This window comes from Thalia democratica, chromosome 3 (genome assembly GCF_965202585.1).
Source record: "Thalia democratica chromosome 3, ktThaDemo2.hap1.1, whole genome shotgun sequence".
In the NCBI taxonomy this organism is placed as follows: Eukaryota; Metazoa; Chordata; class Thaliacea; order Salpida; family Salpidae; genus Thalia; species Thalia democratica.
The window spans coordinates 51,458,002-51,480,978 of NC_139167.1; the positions used below are offsets into that span (position 1 = coordinate 51,458,002).

General features: G+C 26.4%; 1 protein-coding gene across 2 annotated transcripts in view; it reads left to right on the forward strand.

Moving 5' to 3' along the window:
- Window positions 1-2,715: 2,715 nt before the first annotated feature.
- The window catches only part of LOC145831864 (pecanex-like protein 1), a 30,703-nt gene continuing 10,441 nt past the window's right edge, over window positions 2,716-22,977 (forward strand). Inside the window, exons 1-28 of one of the 2 annotated variants that reach the window (XM_082939210.1) lie at window positions 2,716-2,960; window positions 4,998-5,151; window positions 6,383-6,406; window positions 6,817-6,892; window positions 7,085-7,112; window positions 7,429-7,486; window positions 8,445-8,492; window positions 8,987-9,018; window positions 10,165-10,236; window positions 10,918-11,093; window positions 11,335-11,418; window positions 11,643-11,725; window positions 11,901-11,993; window positions 12,351-12,455; window positions 12,560-12,626; window positions 14,643-14,736; window positions 14,983-15,209; window positions 15,982-16,133; window positions 17,976-18,159; window positions 18,791-18,886; window positions 18,952-19,039; window positions 19,324-19,472; window positions 19,890-20,076; window positions 20,761-20,938; window positions 21,626-21,736; window positions 22,008-22,105; window positions 22,345-22,442; window positions 22,724-22,865. In XM_082939210.1, the coding sequence (XP_082795336.1) occupies window positions 2,808-2,960; window positions 4,998-5,151; window positions 6,383-6,406; window positions 6,817-6,892; window positions 7,085-7,112; window positions 7,429-7,486; window positions 8,445-8,492; window positions 8,987-9,018; window positions 10,165-10,236; window positions 10,918-11,093; window positions 11,335-11,418; window positions 11,643-11,725; window positions 11,901-11,993; window positions 12,351-12,455; window positions 12,560-12,626; window positions 14,643-14,736; window positions 14,983-15,209; window positions 15,982-16,133; window positions 17,976-18,159; window positions 18,791-18,886; window positions 18,952-19,039; window positions 19,324-19,472; window positions 19,890-20,076; window positions 20,761-20,938; window positions 21,626-21,736; window positions 22,008-22,105; window positions 22,345-22,442; window positions 22,724-22,865 (3,057 nt within the window). In that variant the 5' untranslated portion in view covers window positions 2,716-2,807. The remainder of the gene's footprint in view (window positions 2,961-4,997; window positions 5,152-6,382; window positions 6,407-6,816; window positions 6,893-7,084; window positions 7,113-7,428; window positions 7,487-8,444; window positions 8,493-8,986; window positions 9,019-10,164; window positions 10,237-10,917; window positions 11,094-11,334; window positions 11,419-11,642; window positions 11,726-11,900; window positions 11,994-12,350; window positions 12,456-12,559; window positions 12,627-14,642; window positions 14,737-14,982; window positions 15,210-15,981; window positions 16,134-17,975; window positions 18,160-18,790; window positions 18,887-18,951; window positions 19,040-19,323; window positions 19,473-19,889; window positions 20,077-20,760; window positions 20,939-21,625; window positions 21,737-22,007; window positions 22,106-22,344; window positions 22,443-22,723; window positions 22,866-22,977) is intronic. The other variant, XM_082939211.1, reaches the window with a different exon arrangement.

Genomic DNA, 22,977 nt, shown 5'->3' on the forward strand with positions numbered 1-22,977 from the left:
TTAAGTAGACGTTATAACGTTTATTTATATATAAATTAAAACAAGTCATGCTTTTTGTAACTCTAGTTCATGTTTTGAGGCTTAAATTTTTTTTTTCTTTTTTGGACCTTAATTGCTAGATTAATTTATATCTAAATCATTACTTTTTTGTTCATTCGTTAGTTATTTTTCGTAAATACTTCTTATTTGTTTTTGGATTTTCTCCTGACCTACCGCAGTAAACTATTTAGTTTGAAATAAAATAGCTATAAAACCTTTTTATGTCTTTTTTTATAAACCCTTAGTAAAGGGAGCTATCAATACTTAAAAACCGGAACGGGTTAAAATTTCACGAAGACAAAATTACACAAGGGCACAAAATAGCATAAAGATACTTTCGCACGAAAAAAAATTTGCACGAGGGGGCAAAATTGCACGAGGAAACAAAATTGAATGAAATCAATTTTGCATTAAGGGTAAATTTTGTACCAGTTACATTTTTGCACGGAGGGTCATTTTTGCACGACAGTTAAAAAAACAGAAAAAAAAATGTAAAAAAAACTAAAAGATAAATTAATAAAAAAAACTGATCGAAGGTAAGGGTTAGGGATAACAGTGATAGTAAAAATGAAAACAAAAAATAACAAATTAAAATTATTAAAAAAAAGAATAAATAAGGAAAGGTTAATAAAAAAAAAGCTACTAACCGAGGGTAAGGGTTAGGGATAACAGTTATAGTTAAAAAATAAACAAATAAAAAATCAAATAAACAATAAAAAAAAGTTATCGACCGAGGGTAAGGGTTAGGGGTAAAAAAAACTAAAAAAAAAATCAAAATTACAATTAATGATATAATTATTAAAAAAAAAATAACCCGTGCAAAAGTTTCTCCGTGCAAAATTGTCTGCTCATGCAAAAGTGCCTTCGTGCAAAATTGACCGTTCGTGCAATTTTATCTTCGTGCAAATTTATCCCCTCGTGCAATTTTGTGCCATCGAGCAATTTTGTCCCCTCATGCAGTTGTGTATGCTCGTGCAAATTTAACAGCTACCCCTTTAAAACATTATAAATCAGTGTATTGGACCGCTAGTTTTAAGTAGTTTTAAATCTAGCAAGCTATTGTTGGAAATTAAGTTTAATAAAAAGTATGTAGTTTTTACTTAAAAGTCTAACTATGGGAGTTTTTTTTTAATTTGAATTTTTAAAAACAAAAAGCTTATAACAATATTTAAAATGCATGATTTGAGAATATTTATTTATACATAAAAACAAGTTTTATCTGTTATAAAAATTAAGTTTAACTATATTAAATTTTTATATAGTATTCTTTGTATTTTTAAAATAAAACTAAATAAGTACATACAATTTATTTTGAGTTTTTTAATTAACTAGAATCTCTAAACAAATTAAAAATTTTAAACAGGTTCAAATAGTTTTTGTTTAATTAGTTTTCAAAAATTTAGACAAACGAAAATTTATCCGGGTAAAAACTTTAAGTTAAAGGAGCTGATTTTTACGATAAGGGGTAAAAGATATTTTTGAGGTTCTATTTACAATATTATAATTAGTACTTATTATTTATTTTTTTGTAAAATAGACAACAGCTTTCAAGTCTTTTTGTTTTTACAATTTTAAAATTTAAGTGTTGTTTAATAATTAAAAGTGTATTAGCTCTAGTATATGCCCTAAAAAGAAAATGTTTTAAAAAAGCTCCTCGAACTTCAAAAATGATTAACAACTTAAATTGAAAAGAACAAAAATGTGAATGCTCACATTCACAACACAACTATGGTCAACGGATTAAAGTAGATTACGACCTTTCGGTCGTCGAGCCACACATCATTTGATTGTAAACAGTTTTTTGAGCTTTTTTAAGGGAACGCTAAGTTTCAACCCGAGATCAATGCCCACTTGATCAAGTTCAAAAACGGCTGACCGAATCGACTAATAGTAAGGGTTAGGAGGGGTATTAGTGATAGTGAAAAATAAAAAAAACACAGTAAAATACAATGAATAAAACAATAAGTGAATAAAAAGATGGGTGGATATTATGCAGGTAGGAATTGATCGCGGATGGGAATTGTAAGTATACCATTTTTTATGGTAAACATTTTAAACCAAAAAAAAAAAACTTTAAGATAAAATTAATTAAAAAATAAGTATAAAGCTAACCAAATATAAATTTTAGATTAAAATAAAAGTAACCACTCATTAAAAAAACCATTACTGCCAATTTTAACTATGGCAACCATAGTCTATTATGGGCACCACTTCGTTTTCTCCCTAAAACTTCTAATTTATAATTATTTATGTTCACTTTTGTGTAATCTAAATTATATTAAGAAACCTGATGATCTGGACGGTATGACGGTAGGATAGGAGCATTGCCGCCCGTTGCGCTTGTCGATTGGGTGTCTGCTGAGCCTATGAACTGCTATGCTAATTAGTTTGGGTTTAGGTGCCTATTCTTAGCAACAAGATACATGTAACGAAACAAAAAAAATCAGAAAAAAGAGCTCCGTCCGACAGTATCTCCTTTTTCGAAAAAAAACAATTTTCTGTTTTCCCTTTTGACGAGAGTAACTACAAAAATTGTTTGCTTGACTCTTTTACAGAACAGGGAACTTACCGTACATGATATTTCTCCTTACATAAAAATTATTATTTAGTGTACTACTTAAAATTTCAATATAATTGATATAAAACTTTAGTACTTTTCTTACTAGGCCTTCTAGATTATTTTATATAAATATTTAAAGTAGCATGAAAGGTACCCAATAGAGATGAAATAGAAATAGTTTTGATGATAATTAACTGATAAAAAGCATATGAAAGCTTATGTTATTAAGTTTCTCCAACAAGGAGTTTGGGCTTCTTTATCAGGAGGATGGTATTATGATGATAACCATAGCACATTTACAAACATATTTCATATGTACTCATGGCTTTTCTTATTTCTTTTACCATTGAAACTTTATTTGGTTAGTTTCAAATTTAAATTTGATATTGTGAAGTTAATTTAACAGTTTCTAGATTAAAAAGTTATAAGCTTTTATCTTATTTTAAACTTATTTTCCTAATATTTAAGTAGCTGAAGGAAAAATACAGCATTGCTTTTCTTTTTTTGCTATATAGTTTGCTAGGGCTATCTGAGGATAACTTGTATTTTGGTACAGTTGTTAATTTGGGTGTGATGAGTTTATTCATAATGCTTAGTTTTTGTCAGATTAATTAAAAAAAAATTAACCAATTAGAGATCAATAAGATTTTTATTTTGAATTATAAAAAGTGTTTTTGTCTTTGTTTTTGATTTTCTTACAATTAAAGTTAAATTTCAACTAATAGGATTTACTTTCGTTTTTTATACATAAAATAATCATTTATTTAATAGTTTTAAAGGCTTGTTTATAAATTAGTTGTATGTAGCGTAATTTAAAAAGAGTCACCAACTTTCAAGCTTTAATTTATACTCAATTTAACATAAGTTAAAAAATTACTTTCTGTTATACATAAATATAAACATAGTTTTCAACTACACTTATTGTACGATTAAGAAAGTTAAAAACTGTTAATATTGTTGTTACAAACTGTTATGATTTTTTCTACATATTTAAAATAAATATGCATGTCCAGTACATACAGTGCATTTAGCTTAGTGGTATTTGGGTCTTAATGATAGCAATGAAAACTGTATAATTAAAATCAAATATTCAACGTATAAATAAAACAAATGTGTATACATAGTTCTACTTTTTAATTGTAAAGAAATATAATGAAATTCAAGTTTAGTATAGTAATAGTTTGTAAAAGAAACAGAACTGTTTCTTTTTAATTTATAATTGCTGAAAATAAGTATATTTTATAATATATTAGATTAGTCTTGTTTTTTGTAACATTGGCAATTTAATAGCTTATGAAATATTAGTTTTTAAAGAGTCAAATTAGTTACTAAAACACTCTATATTTACATAATTTTATTAATTTAAAGATAGTTTTAAATTTTATATTGCTTTGTACATTAGGTTAAAATGTATTTAGTTAAGAGTTACTTTTAAATAAAATAGTTTATACAATTAACTGAAATAGTTTTTTTACTACTTAACTAGGAGTATCAAACTGAATTTTTTTAAAACAAATAGGTTTTTGCTCAATTTTGATTTGAAAACTTTACTACAGGGTTGCCACACATTCAGGCTACTCAGACTTGTATAGATATTTTTCAAAATCTCAAGTTCACTTTTACTCACTTAGGCTAGCTTTTTATTTCAAAGAGTGGCACGCCTGTATCTATTAAATATACTGGTTTAGTTTAAAATGGATTCATGTCTTAAAACTACAAGATCCTACTTAAGGGCATAGATTTAAATAAAATTAACAATTGCTTTTATACTTAAGCTTAAAGTTTGAATTTAAGTCACATTTTATAAAGTATAAAAATGTTAACTATTATTTGAAATACAGTAATTTTGTAAAATTTTTCAAAACAAACATATAAACCACAATTTTTTTAATGTGAATTTCATTGGAAGCTTAAAGTTTTTCTAAAAACTATCTTCTTTTTTTTTTAGCTAAAATCCTAAATTTTTCAGGAAGTGTTTGTTTGTAATTTTCAGAAAGTATGTTGTATATAATTAAAAAAAAGGTTTATGACCAAAATAAATGAATGTTAAAGTATTTTATGTTTATATTAAAAAATCAATCAAAAATTATTTTATAATTTCATAATGATTAGGCCGAAAAAGTTTTAAAATGGTTGCTTAAAATTTGAAGAAAGACTCTAGTTGATTTTTTTGTCTTTTCAATTTGTGCCTTCATAGGATTGTATGATGCTGTCAAACTTTGGTTGCTTATATCTGAAAAATTATTTAAAGTATTAAAAAATGGTAAAGAAACTGTTGGTAAATTAGTTATTAATGTAAAAATAAGACCAAATTATAAAAAAATTAGTATTAAAAATTCTTAGTTAAAGTTACAAAATTTAGTTCCATAATATTTAGAGTTTGAAAAAATATTTACAGATAACTGACCTGTCTATTATCACTTCTTCTGTTTATTGCATAGTAGATGTGTTGTTCCTTGCCTTTCTAAAGTTTACTAACTTTCATTTTCACAAGGCATTTGATAATGGTGAACAAATTAAAATAAAACAAAAAGAGCCAGTATCTGTTCCAGGTAGCTTTTAAATATTTTTTATCTAAAAGATTACAAAAACTATTACTTTTAAATATGCTTTAATTTATGTATATTTGAACTAAGCTTTGACAAAATAACTTATTTATGCTCATAATATTATGAATAAATTTGTTTGTGAACATAAAAGAATAAAAAAGTTTCAGAGAAAAGGAAGTTTTAATTATTTAAAAAATATGAATTCTAATAAAAAACTATATTCACTGCAATTAAAACTATATTGTACTAAAATAAGATAAGTATATATACTAATAATAGTATGAAATATTTACACTTTTTTTTGGTTAATAATACTTATGTTAGTAGCTATTATTAAAGCGTATATGTTTATTAAGTAGGTTATATAGTTTATGTTTAAACTTAGTTTGTAGTAATTATTGTTTTGTGTTATAGAAGTTTGTTGTAGCAATAGGGTGGTCACTAAACCCAGAATCCTGGGAAAACCTTGAAACTGAAATTTTAAACAAAAATCACTAAAAAACCTGGATCTTTGAACATTTTTTACATGTTAAGTGAAGAAATTTCGATACGTCACAAAAAAAATCAAATCAATAAAAAACTTTTATCATCGTCAAGTGTTTTAATATTAAAAAGGAGATTTCAAGTAGCTTTATAGTATCTTTTCAATGTCGTTATACTATTCAACACAGTTTTTTACTTTCAAATTAAAAAAAGACCCAAAAGCAAAAACTTTCAAAAACCTGGAAGAAATTTTGAAAACCTGAAGAAAATTTTTGAAAGCCAGTGGCCACCCTGTAGTAACTAACTATTATTTTATTTTTTTTAGTTTCTGTAAAAATAATTAAAAAAAATTAAACTCCAACAAGAAAATTTTTGTAAACTTAAGTTTTTACTTTCAAATATTTTGACTGTAAACTACCAAAAAAGTGATGGATTAATGTAAATTATATTAGTCTGTTCTTAATAAAAGTTTTTATTATATATTTTAACTAAACTCACTTGTATACTTAAAACAAAAAGTTATATTTTACCTTAACATTTTCTTTAAGCAACTTGTAAATTAAATTAAGCTTTGATCTATGATTTATTTTACTATAGCATTTATATTCATATATTCATAGTTCAAACATAGTTCTACCTATCTAACTACTTCGTTCTGAAGATAAGTTTTAAACGTTGAAACTTAGTAAACAATATGAAAAGTAGTTGTTTTTTGTTTCTAAATATCTAACTATGGATACTGTTTACACAGGTCCATCTGCAAAGCGAACTGATAGTTAGTTATTCGATTTTAATTTGTTTTGTATTTTACATTAGTCTTAAAGTTTTGTAATTAGTATTCAGTATATTTTTATATTTAAGCTTATATTAATTTTACTTTTGAATATGATTTTTCAAATGAAACTAAAATACATTTAAGTTTAAAACTTTAAAGAAATTATTATGTAATGGTATCAGTATTTTTGAGGATTTAAAAATTTTTTAATGTTTCTTTTTTCTAATCTAAATTTGTTTAACTTACACTTTATTATCACTATTATTTGTGTTTGAGTTTTTGAAATAATGTAGATTGTTTATTGAATTTATTGTGGTTTTGTTTTATATTAAGAAACAAATCATTATTTAAAAAATTATTGTTATTAATATATAGCTTTGTTTGAGCCCAAAATAATTTTATTTTTACAGAGTCTAATACTTTACCAATTAGTAGTAATCAAGTAAGACTTTCGGCTTTGAGTGATGAAAGTTTGAATACTGATAGGTATATATTTTTATATATTTATTTTATTAAAATATTGATTTGAGTACATATTTAAAAAAATTATAAATACTTAACTACTTTTGTTAAAACAACATGTGTAACATAGATTTTTTTCAAAACAAATGAACTAAATAATTTTTGTCATATAATGAGTTTGTTTTTTACTTAATACTATTTTTTTTTATATTTCAGAAAACTATTGGATCAAACTCTTAAAAGAGTAAGTTGAAGTTATAGTAATTAAAACTAAAAAAAAAAGTATAATTTACTTGATAAATTACTAAAACACTTAAAATTTTTACTTTTATGAATTGTTACTAGAATGATGCAATAAGGTTACAAAACTAGTCTTTGCTTATTTTAAGTACCCTAAAAAACTATGAAAAAATATTTAAGTAATAAAATGCAGTACTAAATTTTTCTAACATCAATAGAGAAAGGTTAATTATTTTGTTTGAAACAGTAGTAGGTTGAAAGATTTATTTTTAGTTAGTATTTTAAGTTAACTTTTAATTCCTAAAATTTACTAAAATCAGAGCTCATCAGATGAAAACAAAATACAGGACACCATTGACACAGATGAAGACTTTTCAGGTTTGAATTTTTTTCGATTTTTAAACTATTATTTTTGTTAGATGAATCTAATTTTTAAAAGTCTAAAAGAAAATAATTCTTTAAACAGCGTTTTGATTTAAAAACTACATTTTTATTTAGAATATACAAAAACAAACAGCAAAACTAAATACAAAGAAAACAAAAATTTGTAAACAATTTTAAGCCTACATGTTTCACCAAAAATAGTTATGAAAATTTAACTGAACAATTTAATTAAAACATAGAAAAATATTATGATAAGGTATAAAACTACAACATTGTCATATAAATGCAGGTTACCCTTTTAAAGGAATATTTTTTCTTATAAAAAGCGTAATTAAAAAATACAAAATAATGATCAACTATGGACCATTTGCTGAAAAAAAAGTTTATCAACTTAAAAATGATGTATTAGGCAAAAAAAAGTTACAAACAACATAACAAAAGTTTAAAGTAAAAGCAGAGTTGACAGTACAACAAAAAACTATCTAAATATATAATGCATAAACGTATATAGATTAAAGCTTTAGTTTGAAGTGAATTTTTTTAAGTAGAGTCAAAAAAAAGTTAACATAATGATATGTAATAATGCAACAATTAGTAACTAAATTAGTTTATAAATCTAATATTACATGAATTATTACAAGGTTGAAAACTAAAACTGAAAAAAAAGTACTTTAAATTAAAGAAAAACTCCTGTGTCAAAAAACTCTATTTCCAAATATTTAAGAGTAGTTTGATTTTAAATGTAAACCTCTTACAACTTATTGTGTCATATTGTAAGTTTAATACTCAAAATTTTAAGAAAAATACTTGCATTTTATTATTGTTTGTTTAAAGTTTATACTGTTAGCTGATAAGTCAGCAAAGTCACGTTGCTTATCCAAAGATAGAGAAAAATCGTTAATTGCACACATTTTTTAAATGTATGAGAAATTTTAACATGTATTAATTATAGATTCTCAGAAAACTGAAAGAAGAGTGAAAGTCCATGCTAGATTTGACGGTAAATTTTGCAGTTTGATTGTTTTACTAGAAAAATATTTTTTCATTTTTTTTTTTTCATTGTTTCCTGCATTAAAAAAAAAGTTTCTAATTTTGAACTTGAACTTTCAATAATAAGATTTGAAACTGTTTCGAAAAAGTTATAATACAACTTTTGTACTTATACTTAATAAATATTATATAGTTTTTTTAGAAAGTAAGAACTTTACTGAATATTTAAACTGATAAGTTGTTTTAAGTCAAAACTGTTTTTTCAGTTTAATTACTTAACTTTATTAATAAAACGTATTTTGTTTTTATGTCATAGCTATTAAGTTTCATATTTAGGTCATACTATTTATAACGAAAAAATTAGGCTAACATTCCAAAATTTTGTTTATTTTACTTACGTTTATGAAATAATTTAAAACTATTATTTTAAGTGTTTCTTGTATTAAAATTAACTTACACTAACAATAATAACAAATAACTTTAAAAAATAACTTAAACTTGCAGAGATGCAGAGCACAAGAAAAAGAATACGTAATGTGAGTTTATATTGACCAAGTAGTTATCTAAATGTTGCTTAATTTGAAGACATTTATTATATACCAAAGTTTAAAAGCATTTCTGTCAACTTTTACATTTAATAAATTTTCAAAAACAAAGGAAAAATTGTGTACATTACGAACTAAAATTTGATGAATAAGCAGAATTTAAAGGTATGTGTCTTCTAGAAAATCATACTACACCATCTAGTTTGCTTTATTGTACACAATTTTTTGCAGTATGTGTCTAAGCTAAGTGTCTGCTTTCATAAATTAAGAAGGGCAAAGGCGATCCACCATTTTTATTTTCACAATATTAACATCGGCTCTTATTTTAAAGTTTAGAACGTATTCTAAAAGCTACTTTTTACAGAATAAAAAAGTTTCGATGAACTTTTGAGATATAACCAGTTTGGTAAAAAATATCAGATACAACCGTTTGGAATCAAAAATTTTTAAGACCAATTTTCCCTGAACTTTGAACAATTTACCAAAAATCTATCTCCTTCATTATTTTTTACACTATTGACCTCAAATTTTCAGGAAAATTCCCTTGCGTTATAAGAAAGACACCTATTATAAAATTTAAAAAAACTAAAAATTAAAAATTTTATGATCAAAAGAAGAAAAAAAAACTTTTGAAAAATCATTTCAAAACTAATAAAAACCATGTTCTTGGACAAAATTGGGTATATAAAATAACAAAATATTGAAAAAGGACCTACTAAGTTAAAAAATTTCCTACAATAGGATTGTTTATTTTAAGTTAATATTAAACTAAAAAAGTTTGAAAAAGATCGCAAAAAAACTGTAGGAGAAGATATTTTTTAAATGAAATAGTCTTTGTTTCACCTTTCTAACTTTGCTCTTCAATAATGATCCTATTGGACTCTCTGACTATATCCCCTCATATCTCAAAAACATATTTCAATTTTAAGAATTAGTAAACCAACTGTTAGCTAAGGTGAAGATTTTCAAAATAGATCACCATATAAAAAGTGCCTAACCCCTCTATGTCCTTAATAGTGTTAAACAAGAAATATTATACAAACTGTTTTTAATTAATAATTACACATGAGCGTTTATTAAATACATTTTAAATAGATTTTGTAACATAAGTTTTGCAAATTTAAGTTTTTACCACAGACAATTCCTGGACCATCGAAATCAAGATTGTCAAGCGAAGAAGAATCTAATGCCAGCACACTTGGAAAGAGAGTTAGATCTTTTTTATTTTAATTACTTACAAAAACTACATTTTACTTAACAAAAATTATAATTTATGTATATGTCTAGTTTTATTAACTAAAAGTAAAATTTTATGAGTCTGATTGAGTTTTTATTTCTTCTTTCAAGGTTTGAAATAAAGGCTGCCTAAAAGATACTTTTAGTTATTTCAGAAATTTATAAATAAAAGTATTTACTAAGAATCTTTAAAATGTTTTTCAATGGTTTTTGTGAATAATAAACATCTTTTTTAACTTTATGCACACACAGAGTAGTAAAAGTATCATAAAATATTTTGTGCAATTTCTTACTTTGTAAACCTAAAAAATAAAATTTATAATCAAGATATTTTGTGAACATTATTTTATTAAATTAATGTTAAAAGTAGAATTATTTTTTTATAATTTTTGAATAAAAGTTTTACTTTAAAGAATGATTTTGGAAGCAGAAAAACTAGTTAATTCTAAAAAAGTGTTCAGTGTTCTAAACTGACTGTAAAATGTTAGAAAAATATTTTAATTAAGTTTAAAAAAAGTGTGTTCTGTTAAAAAAGTTTGTTCATTTTAGTTAAAAACTAGAATAAGAAAAAAGGATAAATTTAAGTTGTCACTTGAACAAACAATCATTTTGATTCTCAACACACCATTAATAATTCAACATAAAAACTCGCAGCAAAAGTTGAACATGAGCGCCGACAAGAGGAAGTTTTTCAAAGTGGTGAAAACGCAAGTTCACGATCCTCACGACCTTATGGAGGATTTCAACGACGACTCCTCATCCTCGACATTAACCAATTCCACCGTCAGAAAATTCCTCAGCCAGAACTCCCTGAGCCAAGGCGCTAACAGGTTTGACACCGTTTTTGTTAATACATAAGTGTTAGGTTAGTTTTATGATCATAACGTCAAGTTGGTTATTTTGTTTACTCAGCAAGCTCTCTTGGGTTATTTAGAGTTAAATTTTGAAGGAGTTATAAGTTTCAATATTCTGCAAGTTAAATTATGTTTTTAAATAGATGTAAACGTGATTAAATTGTAATAAATATACATATTGAATTTTATTTTTTAATTTATATTTTAATTAAAACAGAGAATCACCATTTAGCCATGAAAAAGAATATGAAAATCAGAAAGATAATAGTTCTTTTGATGTTAAAGACAATTTTAATAAAAAGTTTGTTGAAACTTAAAAGCTTAGTGTGAATTTTTGCTTATAAAACTTAATCAACTGATAAAGAAAGTATCATTTTTAACACAAGGTAACTAAATTGTAAAAATATTTCAATTAAAAAAGTTCTCTATGCATCCTAGATATATTAGTTTCCAAATTTTTCATGTAAATGAAAAAGTAATTATTTTTAGTAAATTTTTTAAAATTGAAAAACTAAATTCAAACAGTGAAAATAGTGAAGACAAGGATTCGGAAGATATTTTTGAAGTCAAGGATGAAGGCGATCAACCTTCTTGCAGTAAAACATTAGGTTTTAGTTTGTTTACAGTTTATATAACATATAATTTTCAGCTATAAGTTAAAGTAATTGATTTTATTAATATGTTTTTGATGGTTAAGTCAAATTAAGAAAACTTATAAAGGAAATTTATAGTATTTAATTTAAAATTAAGTAAGTAACTTTAAAATTTTTTTTTGAAAAATAGAAACTCGTCCTCGGAAAATCACCAACGAAAACAGAAATGTGCGTATATTACGAAAATACAACGAGCGAGCTCCATGGGTAGCAAGACATAATGGTAACTTGTATTTAACAGTATAAATTATTTTATATTATAATAACAAATACAATGTAACATGTATAATTATTTTAATGAAGCTTAATATTAACTGGTAGCAAACAAATTATCTTAATAATATATAAGATGATGATATTGTTTAAATTGGAAAAAAAGCTTACATTTGGTTAAAAAAAAATCTCACTAAGATATCTCAAAGACAAAATAATTTCAACAATTAAAGTAAACTTTTGTTCTTTTCAAAGTTCATATGTCTTTCTATCTATACGCCCTATCAAAAAATTTTTTAAGAGCTATCTAGTTTGGCAAACTTCATTCTTTTAATCTTTTAACTAAAATGTTTAAATGTTTCAACAGACTTCTCTTCAAGATACTCGGAAAGCGGCAGAAAAAGACCAAATAACGCGTATATAACTCAAACTGCAAATCCGTCAGATTCTGCTGGTTTTCATCATGTAATGAGTTGGTTTTTGTTATACTTACTTGTCTGATAAAAGTAAACTTTTATACTAGCTTTTATATTGTCTGATTGACATATGTATATGCAAAATAATAAACATTTTTAGACAATTTTGTTCCTGTTCCTTCTGCTGGGCCGTCATTTGCAGTTGATGATGAAAACTCTGAAAAAATGTTAGTCTTTTTTGATTGACTTAACTTAAATAAGTTTTTTTAATGAATTGTCATAGTTAATGCGGGCCAAGAAATAAATTTTTGTAGTAGTTGTTTAAATAATTTATTAATTTAGCTGTATGTTCTTTGAGTAGACTGTTTGTACTACGTATTTTATTGTTTAAAATCTGTTAGAAAGTAGTTAAAAAACATTTATAATTTTTGTTGGTCTGTTTGTATTTACTACCTATGCAATTAGACTTGATATTAGTGTAGATTTGAAAAAAAATAAATCATATACAAAACTGCAATTTAAACTATGAAGAAATGTTTTTTTTTTGACGAATACATTATCTTAGGATTTTTGCAACATGATTAGTAATTTATAAAGTTTTGTATTATTAGTCATATATGTAGTTAAGATATTTTTCTTGCATGTCTACGTAAAAGTTTTATATAGTTAACCCTGAAAACTCACATTTAAGAGCTATAGAATGCTTAAATACGTTGTGAATAACAGTTTTATTAGAATCTTTATATAATTTAAAAAGTAGTTCTTGAATTAATTATGTAAGTTTGAAAAAAAAACTTTATTACTCAAAAAATTATAAAGGTATTGTAAGTACATTGAACATTTTGTTGCGCCTCATTTAAAACTATAAGAAAATGTTTCTTGTTGTAAGGTTAGACGACAAATGACAAGTTCACAGCCGATTATCTGAGGCTATTTGATGTCATTGTGGGTAAAAATAACTCTTTATCAAAGCAGAGTTTATTAAAACTCTTTTGGTTGCCAAACTCAAGATTATTTGAAATTTTGGAAAATCTCAGGATTACTAAATGTAGCTCAGGATAGTTTGGTTTTTTAATAAAAAATTCAGGATAGTTATAAAGATTTTTCAGCTCAGGCTATTTTTTTTTCTAGATATTGAATGAGATTTAGTTATTCAGTTTCAGTATTTTGTTATTTTAAGTGTTTGCTCTCTTTTGCTAAAAAACTTAACTTTTATTGATTTGAAAAAGTTCAATTAATTTTTTTTCGCCCTGCAGCTAGCTTATTAGTTCTTAAAGGATTTTAAGAACTCAGGATATCTGAACCTAGTTTAAGATTTTTTATAGTTTTTTCACTCAGAGAGTGGAAACCCTGTTACAGTATTTGAACGATAGATGTTAGATGATGAACTGCACATAAAACAGTGCTGTTCTTACATGTACCTAAAAATAGCAATTGAATTGATTTTACAATTTTAAAATGTTATGTGTAACATATCTATTTAGATTTATTTAAGCACTGACGAGGTCTTTGACTGAAACTTAGTTTGTAAAATAAATTCTTGAAAGAATAAATTCATTTTAAAAATGTTTTAGAAAACATAGAACTTACAACTTTTAATGATGGTAAGAATAAACAATGTTATAAGCCTTTAACCAAATAAATCAGTGTTTTTTTTTTTGTGGTGTTGTTGTCTCAGTTTTTATCTTTTTAGAACTTTTAAAGTTGTAATTAGTTACTTTGTTCAATGTTAATTACATATATATTAGTATTGTTTTTTTTTTTATAAACTTGTCTTGCTTGGTAACTCAAATTTAGAGAGACTAGCATTAGTTTATCTTAATGAAGCTTTATATTTACTAATAGCAAGAAATTATCTCAGTAGTTTTATATGTTTTAGTTATAAAACATTGTGCACTACTTAGTGTTTGCAGTATAAGATATTTTATATTTTTTTTAATTCTCAAATAAAAGAATAATATTTTTCTATATGAAAAACTAGGTGAACTCATTTTAAAGGAGATAAAAATTTTACAGTTGATAAAAGTTTGATAAGGTTAATAATTTTGTTTTATATTTAAGATTTGTATTCTTGTAGATAAAACAAAAGCTAAATGTTGCATATACTAAAAATTAGATTAACCAAGGAAATTAGAATTTTTTTTTACTAAGTAAAACTTTTCATTAACATCTAGCAAGAATGATAAAACAAAAATGTAGCAAAGTTATATGTATTTTTTTATTTTACACTCATGATTACGCAGGTCAGACAATGAAAAAAATGACAAAAAAGTTGATGAAAATTTCAGGGAATGCCTGAACAATTTCAAGCAAATAAACACACATGTGCACAACACGGTAAATTTTTTAATTTTAATTAAAGTAATAACTTAATTGTTTAACTATAAAAATCAAACCTTAATTTTTAATATTCATACTAAACAGTTTTATTGCTAAGCATAACCTTTCGATTGATCAAGTTTGTTTGTTATAACAAAGTGCAACCAAAATAAAACTTTTCAATTTAACTAATAATAATTGAATTATTTCAAAGCAAAACTTAAATTGTTTATGATAACGTAAAACATTCGTCATGCAAAACAGGGCGCAAGCAAGCTGGGTCGGTCCCACACCCACCGCGTCGCCATGCCGACCAGGCAGTACCAGTACACGAACTCGGGCAGACTGCGCCGCACCGCCTCCGACGTGCGCCCCCGTCACCTGGCAACCCCGCCGTCGCCACGGAGACCGGCAAGGAGGAGGCACCCGGCGGGAGACGTGGGGAGGAGGGAGGAGGCCGAGGAGGAGGAACGCCTGTTAGTTAGCATGAGGTTCACCAACGAGTTTATATTGAGCTTTTGTGCTTTTATTAGAAAATAAGGTATAACAAAAAAAACTTATTGCTTTTAAACTAACTTGTTGATAAAAGTTCTAACTTGCTTCGTTTCTGTGAGCTTTCAAGCAGTTTAATTGCGCCAATAAAAACAAAAGTATTACTTAAGTTATTTGTGCTTTTGTAACTTACTAGCATGAAAATTTTGTTAAATTTTTACCGTATATTTTATTTTAATTACTTATAACAAATAAAAGCAAATTTACTTTTGAAATGTGCTTTGATTACTAAGATAACTTGTAAAGCAAAAAATAAAGTAGTATGAATTAAAATTTCAAAATTTTCAAATCAAAATTTGAGTCTGTATTTGTTACGCATTAGTTATATGATTGTTTGAGAACTCCGAGTAAATAAAAAATTATAATTATAAAGCTTTGTTTACAAATTTATAATGAACTTTGTAAAATAAATTTAAATTTTTTCAAATATTAAATGTAATGCTGATAAATGCTTTTACTAAATAATTAACTCAACTAAACTTGTTTATCAACATTATGCATAGTGTTTATTAACTGTTAAAGTTTAGAAAAAAAGTTAATTAAAACCAACTAAATACATATTTTTTTTCATAAACTAATTTAATTTATATTGTTTGAAACATATACTGTATAAAATTTATCAATACTACTTGCTTTTGTTTCTAAACAAGCTAAAATGATCAACTTTTAACAAAGGTAACTAAAACAATAGCTAAGTTTATGACGTAACAGGCGTGATGATGTCACAGTGGAAGTTGAAGACGTGACAACAAGCGACGAAGACGCGTCGATGTTGGATTTGTGCTCCACCAATCAGAAGCCGCCAACTCACATCGCGAAAGATCACCACGACACGAGCGAGGGCGCCGTTCACACGTTCACAGGTTCTTATTGGCTGAAATTTTAAATGGTCTTAAAGATTCAAACTTATCATCTTAAACATATTTACCCATGTATGTTTATGTATTCAATTTGTTGGGACTACTAATCGTGATTGAATACTTACCTATTTAGTTACTATCTAATAAGTACTATAGGCTACTTTATATGGGAGCGGGTCTAAATTGCACGAAGACAAAATTGCACAAGGGCACAAAATTGTACAAAGACGATTTTGCACCAAGTGTCAATTTTGCACGAGTTACATTTTTGCACGAGAGTAAAAATTACAGAAAAAAAAAAGAAAAAAAAAAAAAAAAAAAAACTAAAAGAAAATTTGATAAAAAAAAAAGAAAAAAAAGTTACTGACCGAGGGTAAGGGTTAGGGATAACAGTGTTAGTAAAAACAAATAAAAATATAACAAATAAAATTATCAAAAAAAAAAAAGAAGCTACCGAGGGTAAGGGTTAGGGGTTACAGTTATGGTAAAAATTAAAAAATAAATTAACCCGTGCAAAATTGTCTGCTTGTGCAAAAGTGTCTTCGTGCAAAAGTGACCCTTCGTACAAAAGTATCTTCGTGTAATTTTCTCCCCTCGTGCAATTTTGACAGCTACACACTTTTTATGTGCCAGACAAGTCAGTTTGAACAATGTAACTATTATGATATAGAAGCAAAAAACACTAATATAAAAACTCTACTTCAAATATATTATTTACTTTTATAAATCAAATGGAAATAGATAAAACTTAAAATCAATTTTAGTAAAAGTGTTTAACCATCGATGTAGATTACTTAAACACTCAACAATATGGTTATAGTGTACCTTACATCCACACTATGACCCATACCTTAAACTTAACTTAATGATACTGAATATCTACTAGATATGCTACTTATAAAAACTAGAGGCATGACACTGAATAACATATTGTATTTAAAAACCATTGCAAACTCTAACAAACATAAAGAACCATGTACAATATTAAAAACTTTATGCTTTAAAGAATCTTTTGAGTGTTATTAAAACCTTAAAACACAACAATTTTATTTTGAGAATAATAAAAGTAGAATGAGAATTAAATGCTTGAACTTAAATTTATAAAAATCTTTATGCAAATAAAGCATTCTTAAATAAAAACTATATAACTCAAGAAAACTATATACATGTCTATTCTGGAATTACATGTTTACTGCAGCAAGGCTGTGGTACCGACTCTCCCCACCACTCTCTGTAGCTGGTTTATGTAGCTTTGTTCTCAACTTTATTCAACATTACATCAGGAGTTTATTCTCTTCTCTTTAATTTCTCCTCATCCTAACTGTATTAAAATTACATCAGTATTTGGACGCGTCTCATTCTGGGATTTTCCCTTAAACACCAAACGACTATTAAAATACAAATTGATCTCTTGTTACAAGTGAACAATACTTTAAAAACTTATACTAATAAAAAATTTAAAGAACTATAGAAAAAATAAATATTATTTGAATAACAATTGATACACCAAAAAAATATACTGATAAATTTACTTGCAGTATTTACTATATACTATAGGTGTAAATTTCAGTCTCTAGGTCTTATACAACAACTCTTTCTCATAATAATGATAACATTGCCTCAGATACTTGCGTTCTGATTGACTTATTTTATGGTATTTGATTTTCAACAAAATGGAACAGCAGGTGAAACTGGTATTCCATTACAAATCGTTTAAAAAACTTCGTTTAAAGATTCAATAGTTGTATAAATACCACTTAAAGCTAAAACAGCTACAGTTAGATTGTCTTAGTTTTGTATTATAAGTCTATAGCTGAAATAGATTAAAATCTTATTAATTGTCAGACGAGAACGGCAGGGTGATGACGTACACGTTCGGGAACGAGAGCACGCAGACGGCGAGGAGATTGACCAATAGGAGCAGCGCATTCCATCAACTGGCCAGTCAGAGAAGGGAGGAGGAAAGCCCTCTGAACGTCGCCGCTCTCATGGCCAACACACAAGCTTCCAGGACTTCTCGGTTGAGCAGGTTATTTGCTGTTTAATTCGATTGTTGTTGTCGATAATTTAATTTAACGTTGTTGTAGACAAAAACCTTCAGTTCAATGTAAAATTTCGTGCTATCTGTGACTTATTTAGCTAGACATTTATCTTAGAAGTTATTTGTGTTCGTTCGTTACGTCTTACTTAGAAATAAAAACAATTAAAGTTTGGCCTGACAATATTGACGATAAAATTGTTACATTTAAAATTTATGAAATAAAGATTTATTCGTATTTGACATTTAATAATGGTAGATGTAATTTTTTCATAATTTATATTAAGTACGTTGTGAAGTGTTTTATTACAGTTTGAATTTTGCAATTTAAAATAACTTTTCGAAATTTACTTCCTTGGAATGTATAGACATTAGTTTTATACAATAAATACCATTAAAACAAAAGTTTTATTTTTTATTGTCTTCTTCAATGTGTAGATCTCGAATGTGTCTTTTTACTTACAATGTTAATTGCTTGAGACCATTGAGAAAGCGTAAAACATTTGTAAATTGATAAACTAAATAAAATTTTTGTTTCAAAATAACTTATTTATATTAGCTCCTTTAATGTGCAGCTCTCTGAATTTAACTGTTATCCTATCAATAAAAAAAATCTCTACAGAATAAGAAGGCGTAGGACGAGTGATGGAAGGAGAAGTTTTGGCACAGGGGATGCCCCTTCCACTAACAACAACGACAGCAGACTTCGCATGCCAGAGTTTGTAAATTAATATTATAAGTTATATTGAATTATATTATCAACAATTATTTGTTTCGAAACAGCCAGCAAGAGTTGCTTGACGCCATCCGGAGGTCTTTGGATTGGAGAAACGCGAATACTGACAACACGCCTTCGGAAGTGAACTCTCAAGTTAGTTGTCTGCTTTAGTTTTTTATTTTTGAATGATAGTTGTAACTATCATGATTTGATTTTTTTAACGATAGTTATAGCGTGATATTTGATTTCAAAACTAAGTAGTTTATATTTTGATTCAAAAGTTGTTGCATGTAGAACATAGAAAATATACTTATATAATGAAACTGAAAAAAAAATGTTAGAATACTTTAAAAAAAGTTTAAAAAATGGTTTGTTTATTTAATGTCATATTAGTCATATTGAATAACTGTTTTGTTATAAAATATTTTTACTTTTAGCTACTCAGCAACTTGATAAAGTTCGATTTTCCCAAACGAGCGCAGTCTCAAGCCAGCGATAAGTTTTTGTACAAGTTGAAAATATTTCCCTGGCTGAAAGAAATCACAGTGAAGTACGATCGGCTCGCGTTGCTTGATCTTCTCGATAAGTAAGATTTGCTGGTTTATTAAAGCTCCTTATATTTAATATTAAAAATCTGTAAGCAATATTGACAAAGTAATAAAAATGTAATAGCTTAATGTAAAAAATACTAGTTTGTAAAGATCAGTACGCTAATCCGTAAAAATATTGTGATTTTAATCCATTTTAATTTAGTTGTAATAATGATTTTTTATATTAAACAAAATTATCAAATACATAGAAAATTATACTTCAAAAAATCATTATTCTATCAAACCAAACTTTTATTCTAAACACATTAATATTGCTTAAAGTATAAAAAAAAATATTGTTACAAAGTTGAAATAATTTGAGAAACTTATTATTACTGATGATAAAGATAATTTGTACAACTTGCATATTAAGTAAAAATTGAAAGTTTCACAACAACTAACCAACTTAACAGGAACGCAAACAAGTGGGAGTCGCTGGCGTGCTTGCTGCTGATGACGCTCGTGTGCTTGCTGGGAGTTCTCGTGCTCCGCTCCGACCTCGTGTACGATCTGTCCGCGTTGTGGCTGTGCGCCGTCATCGCCTCCTCGCAGTTCTCGCTCATCTGCAGCGTGCAACCTGATTCCGCATCGCCCACTCACGTAAGTGATTTCAATTGTAAAATTGTTTGTATCTTATAAAGCAGTTGAAAGTCTTTGGTAGTCCTTTCTTTTTGGATTTTTTAATGCTAGTTTTTATAATTACTAGGCTGTAATTAGAGTTAAAATGAATAAAATATAGATTTCTCACGCATATTTATGGCTGAAATCAATTTTTAGTTTCACTTTAGATTACTCGATGTTTTTTTAGAATACAAAAAGGAATTAGAAAATAAATAATTTTTATAATCCAGTTCAGTCACAGTAGGTTATTAAAAGTTAATTTATTTATACAAAAACTACTTTTAGATATCTTTAGTACTATGTTCTCAAAACTTAGTAACTGTTAATATCTTTTATAACAAAACCTTTCAATACATATATTAGAAAAAATACCTTTGCTACTTATCTAACTTCATCTTTGAAACTATATTTTTAAAACCACTTTTAAAAAATATTGTAAAACTAAAATAGCGATACTTAAAATGTAGTGCTACACTTCAATGTTTTATAGAAAACTAATTTATAACTATTTTGTTACAAAAGTTTTATATCATAATAAAATTTAACTGTATGAGTTTTAAAAAGATGCATGTAGTCTCAAGATCAAAATAACTTTTTCTGATGAATGTTTTACAGCTTGTTTTAGTATTAAATGCTTTACATAAGGAAATAAAATGATAACAGGGCCACAACCAGGTGATAGCTTACAGCAGACCGGTCTACTTCATACTGAGCGCTTCCCTGCTGCTTCTGTTCAACTACTTGTCGCAACGTTCGAATGTTCAGTTGAACGGAGTCGTTCTCTACAACGTGTTGCTCTTCACCAACTCAACTTTCCTGTTCGCCACCAGATTCATGCTGTGTGAGTGAGACGTTTTCATGTGAACTTTTGTTTAACTTTATGTTGTATGTACACTACTGTATGAATGAGGTTACTAAGATTTGCTAGGTTAAAGAAAAAAAGAAGCACTTAAAAGAAATTTTATAACTTTTGTACTGCTTTACAAATTTTAGTTACTTAGGGTTCCAAATAACTGTACTTATTGTTTTTTATGTACTACTTAATAGTTATACTTTTGAACTTAAACTCATGGTTTATAAGTTTATTATTTTTAAAGTGCTGTTTACTTGAATAAAAATTTTTATTACACAATATAAACATAATTACAAAGCATCTAAGTTATACTTTAATATATAAATTATTATCTAATATAGTTTTAAAGGTAGAATTCTAGAAAAGTGTGTAGCTACTTTAAAGTTCACTTGTTTTCATTAATTATAAAAAAGTTTTTATTGAATAATAAACTATTTGAAAAAGAAAAAAATCTGTTAATTCATTAAAAAGAACTATTTAATTTAAGAATTTTTTAATGAAGTGCAATAGCTTTAAAAAAAAGATTGCTATACTGAGCCACTCAAAACTCAATAACTTGCTTTTAAATCCAGTGTTTCATTATAATTTCAATTCATTTTACTATAAGATGCAGTATGGGTTTATAAAACTTGAATAGTTCTATTTTATTTATTTTAGTATTAATTTTCCAATCAGATTTCGTGTTGTTCCTTCCATTAACCTTCTTGTTCGGCCTTCTCCCTCAAGTCACCACATTCGCAACGTGGCTTCTCGAGCAAATTGACATCCACCTGTTCGGAGGAAGCGGTTAGATTGTAAAAACATAAACTTTAAGTTTTGATTGTTTTTATATATTTATTATAGTCTTGGATGTTAGATTTTATTTTCGCTCTATTTTCTATGCATGTTATGCAAAAGTGTCTTTCTGATTTGTTTCAAGGTTCTTTAAGAAACGTTAAGAATCTCTTATTGATACCTCCGAATGATTTTTTGTTTTATTATTTATTTTATTTTTATAATGGTTGTATTTGAGTAAGGTATTTTAGTACTTAATTTGTATATGTAGTATGCTTTTTAGGTTCAACAAGTCTTTTATCTTCTGCTTACGTCGTATCAAGGAACATTTTAACGGCAATCATTTTGACCATATTCTGTTATTTTGCAATGACATTCAAGGTAGCTTTTACAAATTTTGAACTTTCATATTTCTTTTACTCACACTAAATTGAAAAAATAATTATCTTTACAATTCGTACTTTATACTGTTTACCTTACTGCAAAGTTTATTTGCTGTAAGCGTTTTAGTTGTGTTATATTTATTTAAAATTACCTTAAAACATAACGATTCAGCAATTTTTTTTATCTGAATCAAAAGTGTGAAGTTTTTATTTACAGTTGTAACAATTTTCTTACAGGAGGGTAGCGAGCACATTTTGTTCTCAGCTTTTGTCGGCTTCTTGTTCTTTTTCTGCTACCACATCAGCAGACAGACCAGCTCACCTTTTTTCACCTGGTATTTGTTTTGATTTTTATAGTTGAATAATAATATTTTTTCTATCTTTGTTTTAGAACTTTTTCTTTGAATTCATTTCTTAAGTGGTGCTTGATTAAGTTATATTGAATTTAATTGCTAAAAGTAATTATATCTTTGGTTTACAACTACTTAATTAATAAAGTACTTAAATGTTATTGATTTGCTACTTTAAAAAAGAAGATATTTAAAAGTTTGCGTTTACATTAAGTTTTTAAACTTTTGATTTTTTCACTTTTAGCCTAAATTTGGTTGTTAAACAGGCAAGTTATAAAAAATTACATCAAAAAAGACGTAGAAGATAAAAATAAGTTTGTTAAAAAAGAACAAGAAACCATCAAAAAAGAGGAAGATTACGTGAAAGAGGCTGATGACGTCAGCAAAAATTACGTCATCAAGGCTCTTGTTAGTTGTTTTAATTTTATTGTTTGTAATTACAGAAATATTGTATACTTAAAAGTTTACAATTGTTATAACTTTTAAATAGAATGTTAAACAAACAAAGATAATTTATATG